Source organism: Sitophilus oryzae, unplaced genomic scaffold, assembly GCF_002938485.1.
Source record: "Sitophilus oryzae breed Bouriz unplaced genomic scaffold, Soryzae_2.0 scaffold_1536_pilon_pilon, whole genome shotgun sequence".
Taxonomy (NCBI): Eukaryota; Metazoa; Arthropoda; class Insecta; order Coleoptera; family Curculionidae; genus Sitophilus; species Sitophilus oryzae.
The window spans coordinates 928,048-949,863 of NW_022146210.1; the positions used below are offsets into that span (position 1 = coordinate 928,048).

The following is a 21,816-nucleotide window of genomic DNA, read 5'->3' on the forward strand; positions in this document are numbered from 1 at the left end:
TATGAAGACATATTGATGAAGTTTGGATGTCCCGAGATACTCATTTCTGATAATGGTACTCAATTTACCGGGCATCTGTTCAAAGAACTTCTGAAGGAATATAACATTCAGCATCACCTGACTACACCGTACACCCCGCAAGCAAACCCTGTAGAACGAGCAAACAAAACCATAAAGACTATGGTATCTCAGTTTTGTGAAAAGGATCAGAAGAAGTGGGATGTTTATCTGCAAGACCTAACGTTTGCATTTAACACTTCTAAAAGTGAGTCAACCGGTTTCACTCCGGCGTTTTTAAATTTTGGCCGCGAACTGGACCTACCTAAATCCCTCAGAAGAACCGAACAACCGCCGCCAGACACCGTAACTATCGAACCGACTATGAAAGACATAACCGCTACCACTCAGAGATTGCAGCAACTCAGAGAGACATACGAGTTAGTTCATTTAAACTTGTCTAGAGCGTTTAACACGCAAAGTCATCACTATAATTTACGTCGACGCGATTGGAAATGCAAAATAGGTGACCACGTTATGAAGAAGGAACATCACCTATCTTCGGCAATAAAAGGATTTTCCGCTAAATTGGCTCCTAAGTATTCTGGACCTTATCGCGTGATTAGAGTTCTCTCACCGGTAACGTATGACATCCAATCCCTATCTGGTAAAAAGATAAACCGGGTACACGTTAAGGATTTAAAACCCGCTTTTTAATCTTTATTTTCAGCATGCCAAAAACAAACCGCCCTTATTAATTTTTTTTTATCAGTAAAACACTTAAGTTTTTTTTGGGAATTTTTCTACTAGAAATTATTGATAATATAAATAATTGATTTTGGATTTTTTGAGAGTATAATATACGTTTTTTTTTTAATTTTAGTTTACTGAAAGAGTGAGAAAAAAAAAAAAGATAAATAAATTTTTCTTTTTTTTTAAGAAAGAAAGGGGGGTGTGTAACGAAGTTACTATTTTTTATATATTTAATTAACTTTTTCAATTTTTCCGCCGATTACGAATTTTATTTAGTTAATTTATCTTTCTACTCTTCCATACATTAGAAAATTTTGATTCTTTTTCGAGAAGATAGTACTTTTTATATAAAATTTTATTTGTTGAATTAACATACGAACCGAACTCATTAATTAGCTTAAAACGCGCTAATTAATAATTGAACGCATTCCATGCGCTCGATGCAGCCCGCTTGGTACCGCTAGTACTAGATTGGCGTATCGAGACGCGCACCCGGCTCGGCGCACGCCGCCACCACGACGGTTTTCAACTGGAGGGAAGGACTGGGGAAAATAAGAAGCGACGCGCTAGCCAGAGGAGAAGAGTTCCTACACCACCACCACCGAGAGTACTAGCACCAGCTCCAGCACCAGCACCAGCAGTCACAGTCGCCGCAGTCCGCCCCGCAGAAGCCAGCACCGAGACACCGCCGCCGCCTAGCAGTTGGGAAGCCTGCCCGTCCTCCGTTTTTATTGAATTCACCGTCGCTCCGAAACCGCCCGCAAGGTAACCTTCAGGATTAGTTTGGTATAGTATTGAGTATCGAGAATTCATTGTTTATTTGGTTTTTAATTTTTTTTTTATTTTTTTTCAGAAAGGAATCCTGTACCGTGGCAAGGTCTAAATAGTTTAGAATAAATTCCAAAAGTAAAAAAAAAAATATATATTTTACATATCAATAGCAAATCTGTAAAATCAAACCCGCTTGAGTTATCAATAGAGACTTGGAAAAGCAAGTAAACTATGAGTGTGATAAATCCCGGTAGTTTGCTTCAAACTCTAAATTCCTTATTGATAATTTAATTAAAAATCATTAGGTCAGCTCTTAGATTTTTTTTTATCACTTAAAACAGATTTGGGTTGTTAATGAGGACTAGGTAAAATAAGTAAGTTGTGAGTGCGAAAAATCCCGGCAAGTTGCTTCGAACTCCAGGTTCCTCATTGACTACTCAGATAAACTCTTTAGTTTTTTTTTCCGAAAACCACCCGCAGTAAATCATTCTATCAGTTCTATTAATAAATAAGCGGCATTCTCTAGTGAAGATTAGGAACGTGGGAAATTTGTGAGTGCGATAAATCCCGGCAGGTTTCTTATACACCGATCCCTTCACTATAGATATTCTCGCTGAACTCTTATAGTTTTCCGCATTTCCTTTCCTTCGTAATTTAATTTTTTTTTATTTCTTTCCGTTGCCTTATTTAGACCTTAGCCCCGCCGTACTTTTAATTTTAAATAAATATTTTTTTTTAGTATTTTCTTATTCTCACCGACATACTTTTAAAAATAAATAGAATAATTATTAGAACAATTTCTTGTTAACTCCGAAACATTTTTAATTCAATTAAATAGGAATTACACATTTTCTTATTGACACACCCGTATTTATTTTGATATTTTGATTAAAACCTTTAATAGAATATTTTCAATTCTTTACACTATCACTCTCAAGTAAATTTTGTCTTCCTTTTTCTTTTTGGATTTATTAGCAAGTGCTAACATTATTTATTTTTTTTTATTTAAGAATAAATTATTTTTTTTATTATTAACTTGGGAGTGCCGTCCTTCCCCTAACAGTCTCTAGTATTTATTAATATTCTTTTCTGTGTAGATTTGCTCCAACCCGGTGACGAGACTCTCCGCATCGGAGCCAATTTAAGCGCTAGGTGTCTCAACTAGCCACCTACACATCGCCTTGCCTTCCGCCCTGATTAAGAAGAAAGACATTTTTCTTTGAATCTAAAATAAACTTTTGACTTGTAAATAGTTTTGGGAAAACACGACCTGCTCTTTATTTTATAACTACAGACTATTGTTTAATTTATTTTTCCCCACCTCTGAGCTAAAAGAACTGCAACACTGCCATACATCTCCACTGTTTAAAAGCTACCCGAACCGGCACTAGTGGGCCTCTAACCACTTATTAACTAGAGGTGGCGCCCGAGATCTTCTAAAAGCAACAATACAAGAAACTTAAGCGTCAGCAACGCAACTCAGAAAGAGCTACGTTGCAATCAATTACACGCTTTTTCAGCTTGTTCTAAATTTATGTACCTTCGAATGTCTAGATCGACCGGACTATTTAAAAACGTGCAGAATATTTTGTCTCAAAATGGTCACATTTTAAAAATCAAAAATACTAGAATATCAGTCGGTATCATAATATTCTTTGGTATGTTATATTGTAACATTAAATCAAATTAAAACTTGATTCAAAAAGTTATACAGGGCGAGACAAAATTAATATTGAACATTGGTCACCTTTAAAAGCAAGTTGCCCTTTTCTTTTAAATGGAACACACAGTATATTATTCCGATATTCTATGGAAATGCCTACCTCTCAATAAAATATCTTTCTAGATGAGATACACCGGACGGGTGTAAAAGTAAAAGTGTTTTGCTGTATTGTGGTGATTTAGTGTTTTATTTTACTGCGTAACACCAAAGGTTCCAACCCCCCAACTGTAATAGGTTCAATTCTGCTTTGTTTCGTAACTACAGGAGGTTAAAGTCTTCATTTTTCGATTTATTATAATTATCTTCCAAGTGCTTTTAGCAATTCGAATGAAATTTTGAGGGTAAAAGTTAGTATTATAGTACTACATATTTTATAGTATTAAAAAAGTGTCGACATATTCACCAACTAGAGATGTGTGTATAAAAAAATCACTGGCATATTTTTGTAAAAAGAAATGTGCGCCACTGACGGAAGAAAATTATAATAAATCGAAAAATAATGAAGGCTTTAACCCCCTGTAGCTACGAAACGAAGCAGAATAGGACCTATGTTGATATGAAAAGTAAATCTTATATTTTTGCCTGAGAAATCTCTCCAAAAGATATTGCACATTTATAACACCCTGTATATTATTAAATAAGACACAAGTACGGTATTCAGGTTTATATAATACATGTATTTTTAAAGTTAAACATTTATAATTTTCACTTATAATATGCTATTATTATAATCGTAAATATTTTTAATTATTTTATTAGATATGAACACAAAAATTATTTATTAATTTATAATACAAATAATAAACAAAATAAATACTAAAAATACAAAATATATCACACTTAAATAATTCGAATTCAGTTTATTAAAAGTTGTTTTATCAGATTAGGGACACAAGTTTAAATATTTTACTGTTGTCCAGTATCAGTCTATATTGAAAAAACTTGTCATGTTCATTAATTATTATAATTTATATAATAATACTGTTTGGTAACAATAGGAACTGGTATTATATTCAATTTAACTTACATAATAAATATATATAATTATTTCTTTAAATCACACATTACTGTTATTATTATATATTATATGCTTATAGTAATATTGTTGAATTTTGTTTTTGTGTCATTTTTCTTTACTAATGTGAGTCCATAACTTCCGACTAATTTTGACCAGTTATTATACACAGTACAACTAATTATATTGCCTAAAATTACTGAGACGAGGTTCCGTAGTTGGAATATTCTGTTGAAAGTTCCAAGTTTTAGTACTACATATTTTATAGTATTAAGAAAGTGTCGACATATTCACCAAATAGAGATGTGTGTATAAAAAAATCACTGGTCTATTTTTGTAAAAAGAAATGTGCGCCACTGACGGAAGAAAATTATAATAAATCGAAAAAGAATGAAAGATTTAACCCCCTGTAGCTACGAAACAAAGCAGAATAGGACCTATGTTGATATGAAAAGTAAATCTTATATTTTTACGTGAGAAATCTCTCCAAAAGATATTGCACATTTATAACACCCTGTATATTATTAAATAAGACACAAGTACAGTATTCAGGTTTATATAATACATGTATTTTAAAAGTTAAAAATTTATAATTTTCACTTATAATATGCTATTATTATAATCGTAAATATTTCTAATTATTTTTTTAGATATGAACACAAAAATTATTTATTAATTTATAATACAATTAATAAACAAAATAAATACTAAAAATACAAAATATATCACACTTAAATAATTCGAATTCAGTTTATTAAAAGTTGTTTTATCAGATTAGGGACACAAGTTTAAATATTTTACTGTTGTCCAGTATCAGTCTATATTGAAAAAACTTGTAATGATCATTAATTATTATAATTTATATAATAATACTGTTTGGTAACAATAGGAACTGGTATTATATTCAATTTAACTTACATAATAAATGTATATAATTATTTTTTTAAATCACACATTACTATTATTATTATATATTATATACTTATAGTAATATTGTTGAATTTTGTTTTTGTGTCATTTTTCTTTACTAATGTGAGTCCATAACTTCCGACTAATTTTGACCAGTTATTATTCACAGTACAACTAATTATATTGCCTAAAATTACTGACGAGGTTCCGTAGTTGGAATATTCTGTTGAAAGTTCCAAGTTTTAGTACTACATATTTTATAGTATTAAGAAAGTGTCGACATATTCACCAAATAGAGATGTGTGTATAAAAAAATCACTGGTCTATTTTTGTAAAAAGAAATGTGCGCCACTGACGGAAGAAAATTATAATAAATCGAAAAACAATGAAGGCTTTAACCCCCTGTAGCTACGAAACGAAGCAGAATAGGACCTATGTTGATATGAAAAGTAAATCTTATATTTTTACGTGAGAAATATCTCCAAAAGATATTGCACATTTATTTATAACACCCTGTATATTATTAAATAAGACACAAGTATGGTATTCAGGTTTATATAATACATGTATTTTAAAAGTTAAAAATTTATAAGTTTCACTTATAATATGCTATTATTATAATCGTAAATATTTTTAATTATTTTTTTAGATATGAACACAAAAATTATTTATTAATTTATAATACAAATAATAAACAAAATAAATATTAAAAATACAAAATATATCACACTTAAATAATTCAAATTCAGTTTATTAAAAAAGTTGTATTACCAGATTAGGAACACAAGTTTAAATATTTTACTGTTGTCCAGTATCAGTCTATATTGAAAAAACTTGTCATGTTCATTAATTATTATAATTTATATAATAATACTGTTTGGTAACAATAGGAACTGGTATTATATTCAATTTAACTTACATAATAAATATATATAATTATTTCTTTAAATCACACATTACTATTATTATTATATATTATATACTTATAGTAATATTGTTGAATTTTGTTTTTGTGTCATTTTTCTTTACTAATGTGAGTCCATAACTTCCGACTAATTTTGACCCAGTTATTATTCACAGTACAACTAATTATATTGCCTAAAATTACTGACGAGGTTCCGTAGTTGGAATATTCTGTTGAAAGTTCCAAGTTTTAGTACTACATATTTTATAGTATTATGAAAGTGTCGACATATTCACCAAATAGAGATGTGTATATAAAAAAATCACTGGTCTATTTTTGTAAAAAGAAATGTGCGCCACTGACGGAAGAAAATTATAATAAATCGAAAACAATGAAGGCTTTAACCCCCTGTAGCTACGAAACGAAGCAGAATAGGACCTATGTTGATATGAAAAGTAAATCTTATATTTTTACGTGAGAAATCTCTCCAAAAGATATTGCACATTTATAACACCCTGTATATTATTAAATAAGACACAAGTACGGTATTCAGGTTTATATAATACATGTATTTTTAAAGTTAAACATTTATAATTTTCACTTATAATATGCTATTATTATAATCGTAAATATTTTTAATTATTTTTTTAGATATGAACACAAAAATTATTTATTAATTTATAATACAAATAATAAACAAAATAAATATTAAAAATACAAAATATATCACACTTAAATAATTCGAATTCAGTTTTTTAAAAGTTGTATTATCAGATTAGGAACACAAGTTTAAATAGTTTACTGTTGTCCAGTATCAGTTTATATTGAAAAAACTTATCATGTTCATTAATTATTATAATTTATAAAATAATACTGTTTGGTAACAATAGGAACTGGTATTATATTCAATTTAACTTACATAATAAATATATATAATTCTTTTTTTAAATCACACATTACTATTATTATTATATATTATATACTTATAGTAATATTGTTGAATTTTGTTTTTGTGTCATTTTTCTTTACTAATGTGAGTCCATAACTTCCGACTAATTTTGACCAGTTATTATTCACAGTACAACTAATTATATTGCCTAAAATTACTGACGAGGTTCCGTAGTTGGAATATTCTGTTGAAGGTTCCAAGTTTTGTGCACTTGATCCATTTTTTGTTGTCACAAAACCGTTGTTTCCACTGTACGAAACGGCACCTTCTTTAACTTTACAATTCAACGTAATTTTTCCATTATTTCCAACATATTTGACGGAACCACTGCAATTGCCAATTGTGATAACACAATTGTTTCCAACCACCTTGACCACTCCGAAATTATCCGCAATTTTCAGCGAACAATTGTTTCCGATAACCACAATGGTACACAAGTTTGTAGAAAATGACAGATTTAAATTATTGCCCACGATTTTTTTAGTTTTACTTAAATTTGTAGCCGGCACAGGAACCACCATTGTACTAAATTTCGAAACTAAACACCAGTCAAACGATACTACTGCAATTCGATTTCATTCAAGCGGTCTAAATATATTTATACACATATCCACGCGCTTAAGTATTGTGTGATTTACAGTTAAGGGGATTTACATTGTAAAACATCAGAGATATCGGGCGCTACGTGTATAGTGAGATGAGTTTACGTTTCGTATGCGAATGTCAATAGTACATTGATTAACTGCTATTAATTTGTTTATCGCAAATATCTCTATCGCTTTAGCTAATTAATGCATTAAATTAAACAATGCAATAAAAATAGCTTTCTAATATTTATCAGTAACGTCCTGATGATACTGATGACTAATATAACAAAGTACAAATTATTTTACTTTATTTATTATACAGGGTGGTCCGAACTGTATTCGGGAAACTTTGACAGCATTTTGGCGTATGTTCATAGGTTACTGTTGAATAAAACAAAGGCACAATTGCATATACCGGGTGCGTCTCAAAAGTGGCTCACTCCTATAACTTTTTTATTCTTTTGGTTAAAAAACGAGATTTGGTATGAAATAAATAAAAAAATATATTTGGCAAGCGGGGCGATAGCCCCCCTTTTTTAAGTGATAATTAGGTCTTTGTGCAAGTTATGCCGGTTTTATACAACATTTACATAGTCGTAATCACAATCATAGTCATAATCATAAACGTTAAACTATCCACCACCAACCTGTTGACATCTACCATGAACTTAGCCTTTAATTATGTTACCCAACTTCACTGATATAAAAATTATGATTATGAAAATGTTCTATAAACGCACATTAAATTGCGTTGTGATTATGACGATGATTAAGATTACGACTTATGCAAATGTTGTATAAACCCGGCATTAATATTGACCAGTGTTCATTTTTTTCTGTCATAGCCAGTGTTTTAGAGTTGAGAAGGAAATAAAATAAAGTCGAGGCAACAAACCGTATATTGGTAATTGGTATTATACACAAAATTATATTGGTATAATGGTATTATAAAAAAAAACTAACAGTAGTTGAAACTAATGGTGGGTTCATAGAGCACGCTATTTGCGCTATATGGTACTACTTTTCATGCACGAAATTGCTCCGCGAACAAAAAGTAGTATCAAATAGCGAAAATAGTACACTCTAGCATGGCCTTTCCGTACACCCTGTGTCCAAATTTTTCCAACCAATCTTCCATAATAAAAAAATAAAATAAATACCATAAAAAATAAAAGTAACAAACGGGTAACCAAAATAGAACATAATTTACGACGATAAACGACGCTTTCTATGATATAAAATATAGAAATATTATTAACTTTTTGTTAGAATGTAAAATTTTTCAAGACAAGAAATTTCAAGAGTCTTGCAAGGCAAGACAAGACTTTGCCATTCAAGAAACCTGCAAGACAAAATTTCTTGTCTTGAATTTCAAGACAAGACAAGAAATTGATTTTCAAGACAAGAATTCTTGTCTTGTGCAACACTATTTTTTTATTTTTATTATTTACTATTTCGAAATTTAAAATATAATTTGTTTTTGGATGACTATGTCAAAAGTTGACATATGATATGTCATTCGATTCAAAGTGTCATTTTCTATCGAATAAAGTAAAAAAATACCGGGGGTGCCATTTAAAAATTAAAAGTTGTAGTCATTTCCGGTGAAACCAGAAGCGACCGAAAACAATTGAATACGTCAATCGATCCCAATTTATGTCATATACTAACATACCAAATCTCGTTGTTTTATCTGAAACAATAAAAAAGTTATAGGGGGTGAGCCACTTTTGAGACGCACCCGCACATAGAGATAAAATGAATAATCATAATGAGTTCTTTATTGAATAAATTGACCATCAACGTTTTACTCATACTGAGCACTGCAAAAATTACGGTTTATACAGGGCGAGTCATATATAAGCGCAAAATTTTTTTAAATGCAGTATATCTCGACCCCAGAAACACGATTATGAGATTTTTAAAAAAAATTGAATTTTTTGACTTCTTTTTAAGGTTCCGTACCCAAAGGGTAAAAACGGGAACCCTATTACTGAGACTTCGCTATCCGTCCGTCCGTCTGTCACAAAGCTCTATCTTATGAACCGTTATAGCTAGACAGTTGAAATTTTCACAGATAATGTATCTATGTTGCCTAACCTGTGCAAAGTACAGAGACTGGCATGTATCTGCATCACAGGTGCCATGAGAACATGTTCAACAGCAGCAATGGAGGTCATTCTAGACCTAACACCACTGCACATTGTCGTCGGTAGTTATGCCAATGCGACAATGATTAGAATGGTTACTGACGGAAACAGTACTGGGAGAATTTTCAGGTCAGGGGCTTGGAACACCCTCAAAAAGAAAATTCCACTGCTCCAACTCCCAGTGGATGGCATACCAAGAATTTACAACTTTGAGAAACACCTCACTGTAGTATTGAGTAATAAAAAGGATTGGAAGAAAGAGACGCTTACTCAGCATATAAAAGAGCATACCATCATGTGGTATACGGATGCTTCCAAAACCAAAGCAGGGACAGGGATGGGAGTATTTGGGCCGAAAACTGAATACTCCGAACCAATGGGCACCTACCCCAGTATCCTTCAGGCAGAAATTTGCGCTATCGAAAGATGCGTACAATTTATCTTAGATAGGAACTATCGAAAACAGGAAATTGCCATCCTATCCGATAGTCAAGCAGCACTTAACGCGATCAACTCAATAACCATCAATTCGAAGTTGGTCAAAGAATGCCTGGAGAAGCTCAACAAATTAGGCAAAGAAAATAAAGTCCTCCTACTCTGGGTGCCTGCTCACCAAGGGATAGAAGGCAATGAAAAAGCAAATGATCTAGCTAGAGAAGGAGCGAACGCTCCACTAACTGGACCAGAACCGTTCTGTTTTCCAAACGGGAACCAACTGAAAGCGGAACTGAAGAATCTGGAAGACTCCATCCGTAACTTGGAATGGGTGTCCTCCAACGGTCTAAGACACTCGAAAAAGTTCCTTAGAACTTATGACCGAGAAAAATCAAAGGTTTTCTTTAATTTAAGTAAAAACAATCTTCGGATTGTCACGGGGTTTCTAACAGGACACTGTCTCCTCAACGAACACCTCAGTAGGCTGAAACTGAGAAACAACGGCGAATGCAGATTTTGTGGGGAAAATGGAGAAACACCAGAACACCTTATCACTGAGTGCGCCGAGACGACGACCATTCGTGCCATGAACCTTGGCACGTCTGATGTCGAGGATAGAGAGCTGGCCTCTGTGGAGCCGTCTCAGATACTGGCTTTTCTTAAAGCCCTGAGACTGTATGATGAGTTATAACTCGTTATAACTCAAGAAAGGGGAACACACAATAGATCTATAAGGTCGCGGTGATTAACTCCCCTCCTAAACATTCTACATTCTACATCTATGTTGCCTCTATGAGAACAAATACTAAAAACAGAATTAAATAAATGTTTATAAATAAAAAAAGTACTTTCACTAAACATTCTCTTTTAAGTAAGAATTTTACATAGAATCTTTCAAGTCCTCGGTGGCCGCGTGGTTAAAGCGTTAGGACTTTACGCTGCTATGACGTTGGAGCCGTAGTAAGGCAGGTTCGAATCCTAGTCAAAGGGACTTTTTTTTAATCGTATTTTTTTTAATTTTTACATATTTTTACATATTTATTTTTACTTTTTACGTATTTATTATTGATTAATACAATTTTTAGTAATGTGTTTCTTCATTTTTTTTAAATTACTTATACGCGCATTCAAAATTTCAGCTAAATCGGAAAAAAAGTTTATAATAATATAGTGTCTAATGTATAGATAATGAATGGTACGGAACCCTTCGTGCGCGAGTCCGACTCGCACTTGACCATTTTTTTTTAATTTTTATTTATAAAACATAATTTCTTGATAATATGGCAACATAGGTAGTAGATTAATTTTACAATAAAGTAAACCCAGAAAAGATTCAGTGGTTCTCAAAATGTAAGCAAAAAATAATTTTGTGTGAAAATTTTCAAAGTAAAATAACTCTCGTAATTTTGGACTTATTTGAAAAACGGTAAAGAGAAAATATGTTTCTTTTATCGAGATCTACCAGCCCTGAAAATATTTGCATTTATTTATGACTCACCCTGTATACAGATACTGATAGGCGGTTCTATAGGCACACATGTAAATAGAATAACCCAAGTCTATTTTTCAACCTATACAGGGTGTCCCAGAAATAAGTGCAAGTATTTTAAGGGGTGGTAGATCTCGATAAAAGAAACATATTTTCTCTTTATCGTTTTTTAAATAAGTCCAAAATAACGGAGTTATTTTATTATGAAACTTTCCAAAAAAAAATATTTTTTGCTAAAATTATGAGAAGCGCTGAATCTTTTCTGGATTGTCTTTCTTGTAAATTTAATCTAATACCTATGTTTCCATATTATCAAGAAATTATGTTTTATAAATAAAAATTAAAAAAAGAAGTCAAAAAATTCCAAATTATTATTAATTCCAATTTTTTTTAAAGAAGCTCTCATAATCGTGTTTTTGGGGTCGAAATATACTGCTTCTAAAAATATTTGCACTTATTTAGGACTCACCCTGTATAAACCGTAATTTTTGCAGTACTCAGTGTGAGTAAAACGTTGATGATCAATTTCAATAAATATTCATTATCATTAATAATTTTATCTCTATGTTTTCCAAATATGTGTAATTATTGTGTCTTAAAAGAAAGACACAATAATTGTGTCAACAGTAATCTACGAACATACGCCAAAATGTTGCCGAAGTTGTACATTGTACACCCTGTATGCACAGGCTAGTTCGAGAAAGGAAGGGTCATTCACACGTTGTTGTTGCGAAAAAAATAAAAGTAATAAGTAGGATTAAACAAGTGTTTCAAAAAAGCTTGTTATTAACATCCCTGACAGGTTACATCATAGACTTAAAATAAAATATAGACTGAGCATCTCATTCATAAATAGATGGAACATGCGGTCAGACAATGTCTTGTTATTGTTGTGTTATTGTTTTAGGTTATAACGAGTGCGACACGAGCGATAGATAGGTTGTCTCTGTCGTAATGGTCGTTCCCTGACGACACTGCCGAGAAACACAACACTGTCTTTCGTTTCTCAAGTACACCTGAACTCTCCGTATCATAGCCGGGTATTTTTTTTATTTTAATGAAGCTATAATTAAATTAAAAATATATCGTATTTAAACTTTTTTATATTTTATTAAGATTTAGGACAGGTTGTTTAAATAAAAATTTAGAAAAAACGTCTTAGAGTCCAAAAAGGATAAAAATAATAAAATACACGTTATAGAAGAAATTTTATAATTACGTAATCGAAATTACGTAATTTTTGAAATTAATAATAATAAATTATTAATTTTAGTCAACCATTTACAACCCCTAATATTAATCAAAACAGGATCTATTCCACAGATATAATAGAATCGGCGACATGGAGAGAAAAAAATATGATTGTTGTCATTTTTTTTCTGGTTAAGTGATGTCTTATTATGTAAATTAGAGAAAACATAAATCTGTTCCATTAAAGCAAGGAAGGTGATAGGAAGTGGATAAAATGAAAACTACATTTATTTAACTCGGTACTGTCTTTATTATACCGGGTGCGTCCCAAAAGTGGCTCATTCCCATAATTTTTTTATATTTTCAAATAAAAAAACAAGATTTAGTATGTTAGTATATGACATAAATTAGGATTGATTGACGTTTCAATGTTTTTGGTCACTTCTTGTTTCACCGGAAATGACTATAACTTTTAATTTTTAAACGGCACCCGCGGTATATTTCTACTTTATTCGATAGAAAATGACACTCTGAATAGAATGACATATCATATGTCAACTTTTGACATTTTCGCATATGGTTTAATTGTAATTGTAACACGCGGTTCATAACGACAATTTGACTCGAAATACCAAGTGTGTGGTATCAATATATTCATAAAAAAATACTTTTTCCAAATATGCTAATGAGTCACCCGTGTTCCATTTGAAAACATGGACATATGTACGATTAAAAATACGATTTGTACATCTTTTAACCGGCCTAGACAAGACACGAAACCCATTAGACGATCAAAACTATTTTTCCAAGGCTCCTTGATTAAAAGTTAGTGTTTTTAACAACACCATTGCACCCTGGATTGAAATTTAAAATACGATTTGTTTTTAAGCGACAATGTCAAAAGTTGACATATGATATGTCATTCTATTCAGAGTGTCATTTTTTATCGAATAAAGTAGCAATATACCGAGGGTACCTTTAAAAATCAAAAGATGTAATCATTTCGGTGAAACAGGAAGAGACCAAAAACAATTGAATACGTCAATAAATCCTAATTTATGTCATATACCTACTAACATACAAATCTGTTTTTTTTATCTGAAAAAATAAAAAAGTTATAGGGGCGAGCCACTTTTGAGACGACCCGGTATATTAAAAAATATTGCTTCATAATGTAATATCATTTTAAAATTCTTGTATGTTATTTTAGATTCTCAAGATAATTTTAGAATAAACCGGAATATATTTTTAATAAAAGCATTATTAATTATTAACAGGGTTATAATTATGATTTTGTTACAATGTAAGTAAGTAAATAATGTAATGTAAGAGAAAAAATTCAGATTTTACATTTTACTAAAATATTATCTAAATAAGCGCCTTTCTACAACAACGCCACTTACTCCTAATGGGTATATTGAGAGTTGCCTACCGGTCGAAAGTTGTTTCAAGACTTAAATGGATTATTTAAGTCAAATTTCTTGCAAATTTGGCACTGACGAACCATATTTTATAGTTCTTGAACAGAAAAAGTCAATAAAATAAACAATTAAAGACTACAAGCTAAGAAAATGCGTTAATACAGCCGGGGATATAGCGGCAACAAAGCTTTACCGCACACGTGCGACGCGTAGTACAAGGTAATAAATGAATGAATAGGCTCCCTCGCCTCTAATCGGTGTTGTCATATTGTAAAGAACTTATCCTGTTTAAACAGTATCCGACTTATAATTTAGTAGTATAAGGACTATTTAATACATCTATGGAATATTAAAACCTACTTTAGTAAAATGTAGTATTAATATCTCAATATATGTGTATAACAAGAAAAAAATATTGATAATATTAAAGACGTGACAACATAGGCTGGATGAGGAAGGCTCGGTCGACTGTACCCAGAAGTAAACATGTGTACAAAAAAGATTGTTTGATCGCGTTTAGATGTAAATAGAGTATTATATATTTTATTTTAAGTCTGTGGGTTACATACATATATACGTATATATTTGTTAAAATTCCTTCTTGGCATTGGCAAAAAGTATAAAAACACAATATACTTAAAAGTATCAAATTATTTCTTACAGATGGCCTTAATTTGTTTTTTTTTCAGATATTTTGGAGCGTATCTTCCGAGATATTACCATTATTAAAACGGACCTTAAAAACTTGACCATAAGAAGCAACAATGACAAAGTAACAAATAACATAAAACTTTGGATACCGAACTGATGAACTTCAAAAGTTACAATGAAATCTATGATTTTGGAACTAAACTGGGAAATGATCATGCGTTCTATAATAAAATGGTGAGATCAATAATATACATTTGCATTCTTTAATCCCATTATACAGCAAGTTTATTGTACCTACTTTTAATGCTATTTTTTTTTTAAATTTTAGTTAACCTTACTAAGTCTTTTGGGTGCTAAAGACTACCAAGAGTGTACCAGGAGAATATTGGGGACCTTGTTAAACCACTAATTAGCTATCAAAGTAAACTGGATAGCCAATAACAGGGGTAGTTTTCAGAAGCTGCCCTACGTTCTTAAATTAATTTATGGTAAGAATAGGGAATTTAAATTATGAATCTTAAACTTAATATATTAAAGTATAATAATTTCCATTCTTCTTGAACATGCCACATAATGTTTCGCTTATTGCGCAATCAATATAAAATTAATTATTTCATTTACAGGTACAGCTAGAATGCAACTAATTCGGAAATTGACCAGGCAATAAAAAATTGGATAAAAAACGCAGCAGACCGAGAAGGCGGCCGAGCTAACCGAAAAAAAAAACAAAATCAGAAATTAAATTCAAATTTCACTCAGAAAAACCCACACACATGCTAAGTAATAAACCGACTTCCACTTATAATGGTAAGAATTTTCTATAGAGACGGTTTTTTTCCTCATTTATATTTTTTAAGCATACCAATTCAAATTCAAAAAGGGAAGAAGTTTAAATAATTTTCTGACCGAATCCAGCACCAAAGGAGCCTATTTTTATACATATCGGTTTTAAGCTTCACTGCGATTCTTTAGCAGAATAATGTGTATATTTGAGGCGTTTACTGCAAAAGTGGCCTAACACACAAGTGGAATGAGTGTATGAACCCAATACTATTCGCTTTAGTTGCCAAAACATGGTTTTCCAAAGAGACAAGAGAAAAGATGAACCTGACTCCACCAAGTGATGAAGAGAATACATTTAGGAATGGGTTTCCTAATACACAATGGATCAAATTATTCAAGGAAGAAGTGGTGTGATGTAAAAGGAGAAGAGTTAAGTAAAGTAAATCAAATTTGGTTTAACAAAATAAAACATTTATTGGATCAAGACGATTACATCTCTGCTTCTCCAGGATTTCTAATGGGGATGTTGAATGCTGGATCAACTACCACAGGACTAATACCACCTTCAGAATTGAGAATAAACAATAGCAATATCCGTTGCCTAAGATCGAGTGACGATTCCATGACAATATTCACATCTGACAGCACAAAAAATCTAGAGTCCCTTATACGCACAATGTATAGTGTTTACAGGTTGTTCGGGATAAATGCAAGTCTGGAAAAGAGCATTCTTTTTCCTCCAGGTTATGGTGAATTTACAAGTTGGTATCAAGATAAATCCTTTATTGGTCACTGTGGTGTAGAAACTTCATCACTAAAACCAGAGGGGCTCAATGCACAAGACGATTTCAATTCAAACGCATCAAAAACTTTAAATCTCATGAGAACATATATAATAAATACAATGGGTGCAATAGCTAGAATCTCAATTGGAACAAATAATATAAGAAGGCTATGGAACATAAAAGAGCATTGAAGAAAGAAAAATTAGTCCTGGTGTTAGATTTCTTGCAGACGGGGGATCCAATCCTTGGGTTATTGAAAATTTGGCCATTGATGAAGCAACAATCAGGAAAAGTAATTGCAGAACTGACATCGATAATTCATATTTTTATAAAATAATGAATCCAGATAATCCATTCACATTCGAAGTACAAAAACATATATAATTTATACGTGCAATACTGGCCCAAGTCGATTTTTACGTCCTAGTACTAGATGGCGCCATAGCAGTCATTTTTGCACGTTAGAAAATTTGACGTTAACTACTGCAACACTGGCTTATCGATAGAAATCATTCACATTATTTTGTTTGCGGCACTGCAAACGTGACCTATCCATAACCTATTTACTTTGTTTTGTTGACGTTTATGTCAAGTATGGATAATTTGCTTTCATATTTTTAGGGCCCAGTTACCAATACAGTGAAAACTCCAGTGATACCAGTGATAAAGAAGATACTTTTGCTGATTCTGAGTTATGTTCCTGATAGTAAAGGTGAGTCATTATTATTATTGCCATCATAATACAAGAATAAAATTTATCTGAAATGGTTGTGACTATCTTCACTAGGCCTGGAATAATATAATTTTAATACAGTGTGTACAGGGTGGGTCAAATTCGACGCTTTTAAATGGAAACACCCTTTTCTATAGGAGATAGACAAAAACTAATATCGGTGTCTGGAGCTCGATTTTTGTCAAAAACATGATGGTGAAAACCGCATATCGATATCTGTTACCGTTTCGGAGTTACGGGGTGTTTTTTAAAAATATGCATTTTTAACAAGTTGCTGTAACTTTTTTGCTGTGGAAAATTTTGTATTTTTATGAAAACATTTCCAAAGCACCTTTTTACGTAGAATTTAATGGTTTAAGTATATATTTTTTTAAATTAATAATTTAAGAATTATCAACAGAAAATTTGACGGCTCGACGGCCAACGGCTAGGATCTTGTTAGCTATTCAATTATTCTTGAAATTGGCTGCAAAAATTTGCTGATAAATTCAGCGTTCAGAGGCGGTGCGTCGTCTTGCTGGAAAATATGTTTTCGAGTTCCATTAAGAGCATATCATCAAGAAGGGGTCCAAAGCCTACTAGTTAAAAGTTGCGAACTTTTAAAAATTCTGTATTTCGAAGGGGATTATAATAAAATATCAAGTGTGCTATATTTTTGGAAAAGTAATTTTAAATTCTTTTCAGTTAATTAAAAATATAGAGGGTGTCCCAAATAAAAAATCAATTTTTCTGTTGATAACTCTTAAATTATTAATTTTAAAAAAATTATACTTAAACCATTAAATTCTACGTAAAAAGGTGCTTTGGAAATGTTTTCATAGAAATACAAAATTTTCCATAGCAAAAAAAGTTACAGCGATTTATTAAAAATGCACATTTTTGAAAAACACCCCGTAACTCCGAAACGGTAACAGATATTGATGTGCGGTTTTCACCATCATGTTTTTGATGAAAATTGAGCTCCAGACACCGATATTAGTTTTCGTCTATCTCCTATAGAAAAGGGTGTTTCCATTTAAAACCGTCGAATTTGACCCACCCTGTACACTAACTGTTAATGCATACAAATTAAACAATATGCCAATATCACTGTTAATCATAAAAATGTTATTGTTTATATATTTAAAAATATAATTATTTTTAGGAGCAAGTTCTGCAAGTGACGACAATCAAGGCGAACAGAATCAAAATACGGGTATTGTTGAAGTCGGAAAAAAAAGAAAACGGGGCAAAAGAAATAGGATAAAAGATGAAAGCAAGTGGCAACGGAATGTACGAAAACTGAGCAGGAAGCATAGTGGAAAAGAATATGTAAGTGTGACTGGAAAAACTGTTCCTGGCAAAAATATTGATATATCTAATTTTGTATGCATCCGAGATTGTTATAAACTTGCGCCACTTGAACATAGAAGAAAATTATTTGACTCTTTTTATAGGTTGCAAAATTTCAATTTACAGACTGCACATTTATGTGGATTGATTTGAAATGTGTCTTAAGATTTGTCATAACCAAGCTAGCAGACGGGGTTGTACACGGCTTTATTACTTGGTTGGCGAGCATGGCGTGGAAGTTCCAGTCTGCAAATTTTTCTTTAAAAAAGTGTAGGGGAGAGTGGGGCAAAGTGGAATGCGGGGCAAATTGGAATTAGATATACCGCCAAGCAGCAAAAATTATTAACCGCCCGAAACGTGAAGGTCATATGACGCCTCAAACCGAGAATGTGGTCGGAACAGGCGATCAGTCTGCATCGCGACATTTATGAAAGCGCCCGTTAATCGTTTAATTTACGCAGAATATATTTTGTGATAGCCACGTGCTCTGTGATGCTTTGTGTGCAACTTTTGGTTATTCGTCAAGGTAAGACATTATGTTTAACTACAGGGAAAAAAAGATTCTTAAAAGCAAGCAGTTTTTTCTTAAATAAATGTTTTTTTACTAAATTTTCGAATGGGGCAAAGTGGAATTAGTGCCACTCCACTTTGCCCCACCAAAAATTTTAGCATTTTTTCAAGCGGTGTGATTTTTTGACTATAAAATCATATTTTTATTATATTAAAAATGATTTATTTGTAAAAAATATTTTTTAAAAGTAAAATATAATAATATAAGGTAAAAATGTATTGCATTCCAATTTGCCCCACTGTAAAATGCTATGCTGTTTTCAATTTTTTTATAGATGGTGAGAAACTATGTTAAAAAATCAAAATATCAATCATGGGACGAAGAGGATATGACAGATGCAGTTACGGCAGTAAGAACAAACCGGTTAAGTTATGAGTCAGCGGCAGCTGTCTACAACGTACCACAAACAACATTATTTCGGCGAGCCAAAAAAGCTGGCGACAGTCAAGAGGCTTCTACCAAGGGATTGGGCAGATTTCGAAGATGTTTTGCTTCCGAGCAGGAGCAAGAACTCGTAAGCCACTGCCTATTTATGGAAAGTAGATATTTTGGATTAAGGATCAAAGATCTGAGATTTTTGGCATACGAGTTTGCCTCTCGTAATAATATTACTCACTGTTTTAATGATGACAAAGGACTGGCTGGGAAAGATTGGGTGCTATCTTTCTTGCAAAGGCACCCAGAGCTTGCGCTTCGTCAACCGGAGAAAACTTCGTTAGCAAGGGCTACTGGATTTAATGCAGTGTCTGTCGGTAAATTTTTTAAGATATTAGATGACTTATTTAAAAAACATAATTATACTGCAAGTCAGATATATAATGTAGATGAAACAGGTATATCTACAGTTCCAAATAAGCCATCAAAGATTATTGCCTCAAAAGGAAAGAAGCAAGTAGGCACTCTTTCCTCAGCTGAAAGAGGAACAACGACTACCTCAGTCATTTGCTTTAATGCCGCTGGACGATACATACCTCCTCTCTTAATATTTCCCAGAGCTCGAGAAAACTTGGATCTATTAGAGGGAACCCCACCCGACACCCACCTTGTGTGTCATCCTTCAGGCTGGATGAATTCGGATATATTTTGTCCCACATGGTTCGAACATTTTCTTAAGCACGTTCAACCTACAGCAACGAATCGAGCTCTACTTATTCTAGATGGGCATGCAAGCCATACAAAAAATATTCGTTTGATTGAAACAGCTCGAAAAAATCATGTGGACATCTTATGTATTCCCCCCCATACGTCTCATCGACTCCAACCCTTGGACGTATCTTTTATGTTCCCCCTGAGTACCTTTTACTCCCAAGAGTGTGAGCTATGGCTCAGAAATCATCCAGGCAGACAAATAAGCATCAGGCAAATTGGGCTATTATTCGGAAAAGCATACATGAGGGCGGCAACACTTAAGAATGCCGTAAGTGGTTTTGAGAACACTGGGATATGGCCATTTAATCCCAGCATATTCCCTGAAGAGGCATTTGTAGCTAGTGAAACTACTAACAGGTAACTTAAATCACAGAATAATGTCTATAAAACATTATTTTAATACAAATTTGAATATTTTTCAGACCTGAGCCAACGAATCCTCCAGCAAACACTGAAAAAGCTAATACAACAGTAAATAATACAAATGCATCTTACCCTAATGAGTAGGTTTTTTTCACCTACCTAATTTATAACTCAAACTTAAAATTATACCTTATTTTTTTCTCTCACTTTATATATCCTTCACTTTTTTTTTATTTCAGATCTATAAAGGAACATATTGATATTAATTCCTCATCTGACGAAGACGATGTTCCGTTGATGGCACTCAAAAATTTAATTGCCACCAAGTCCGTTACTTCTGAAAAACAGAACTCAAGCTGCAGCAAAAATATAACTGCAGAACCGATCGCTGGTTGCAGTAAGGATATGTTTGCAGGGCCAATAGCTGATTACAGTAAAGATGTACCAAAACCCGTCGCTGATTTCAGCAAAAACATGTTATGCACAGAATTTGTTAGTTCTGAAATAGGAGAAGAAACACCCGAGAATGACGTTGGATTTGAAGTTCCTGAAAGTCCAGTGAAAGAGATTATTACATCCCATAAGGAGTCTGGTAGTTTTTGCAGTCCACAGGAAATAATACCCGTTCCACAATGCAGTCAAAATATTACTGAACACAAACCTCGGCGCACTAGAGGGAAAACTGCCGTGATCACTAGCAGTCCATATTATCTTGAACTAAAAGAGAAAAATAAAGTCCATCCCTGTTAAAGTAGTCGCACCTGTAAAGAGAAATGTATTTGGCGGCAAAAAAAAAGAAAATACCCCCATCTTGGTAAAAAAAAAGAAAAGAAAAAGTTAAATGTAAGGACGATGGTTTGGATAAAACTGAAAAGACCGACAATGTTCAGTGTAATATGTGTGGCAGCTTTTATTATGACTCAAAACATCGCGAAGTTTGGATTTGCTGCTCCATCTGTAAAGAATGGTCCCATGAAGGGTGCACATCTTATGAAAAAAGAGATGGGAAGCCTTACATTTGCGATATTTGTATGTAGAATAATATTTTTAAACTGACTAGCTGATATTATTAATAAATAAACACATATTCCAATTTACCCCACCTCCCATTCCTCTTTGCCCCACTGGTGGGGTAAAACGGAATAAAAAACAATG

The 21,816-nt window shown here is 32.5% G+C and overlaps 2 protein-coding genes and 1 long non-coding RNA gene across 3 annotated transcripts; 2 read left to right on the forward strand and 1 right to left on the reverse strand.

Moving 5' to 3' along the window:
• Positions 1-981: 981 nt before the first annotated feature.
• LOC115878876 lies at positions 982-2,814 on the forward strand. The gene is made up of 2 exons (XR_004049631.1): positions 982-1,515; positions 2,619-2,814. It is a non-coding gene; the product is annotated as an uncharacterized LOC115878876 (long non-coding RNA).
• Positions 2,815-6,804: 3,990 nt separating this feature from the next.
• On the reverse strand, positions 6,805-7,593 carry LOC115878866 (the record flags this gene model as incomplete). The annotated part of the gene is made up of 1 exon (XM_030895487.1): positions 6,805-7,593. A coding segment is annotated over one exon (546 nt), but the record flags the coding sequence as incomplete, so codon positions are not given.
• Positions 7,594-19,477: 11,884 nt separating this feature from the next.
• LOC115878908 lies at positions 19,478-21,411 on the forward strand. The gene is made up of 3 exons (XM_030895518.1): positions 19,478-20,655; positions 20,721-20,801; positions 20,901-21,411. The coding sequence occupies exons 1-3, from the start codon at positions 19,478-19,480 to the stop codon at positions 21,409-21,411; spliced, it is 1,770 nt and encodes a 589-aa protein (XP_030751378.1).
• The last annotated feature ends 405 nt before the right edge of the window (positions 21,412-21,816 follow it).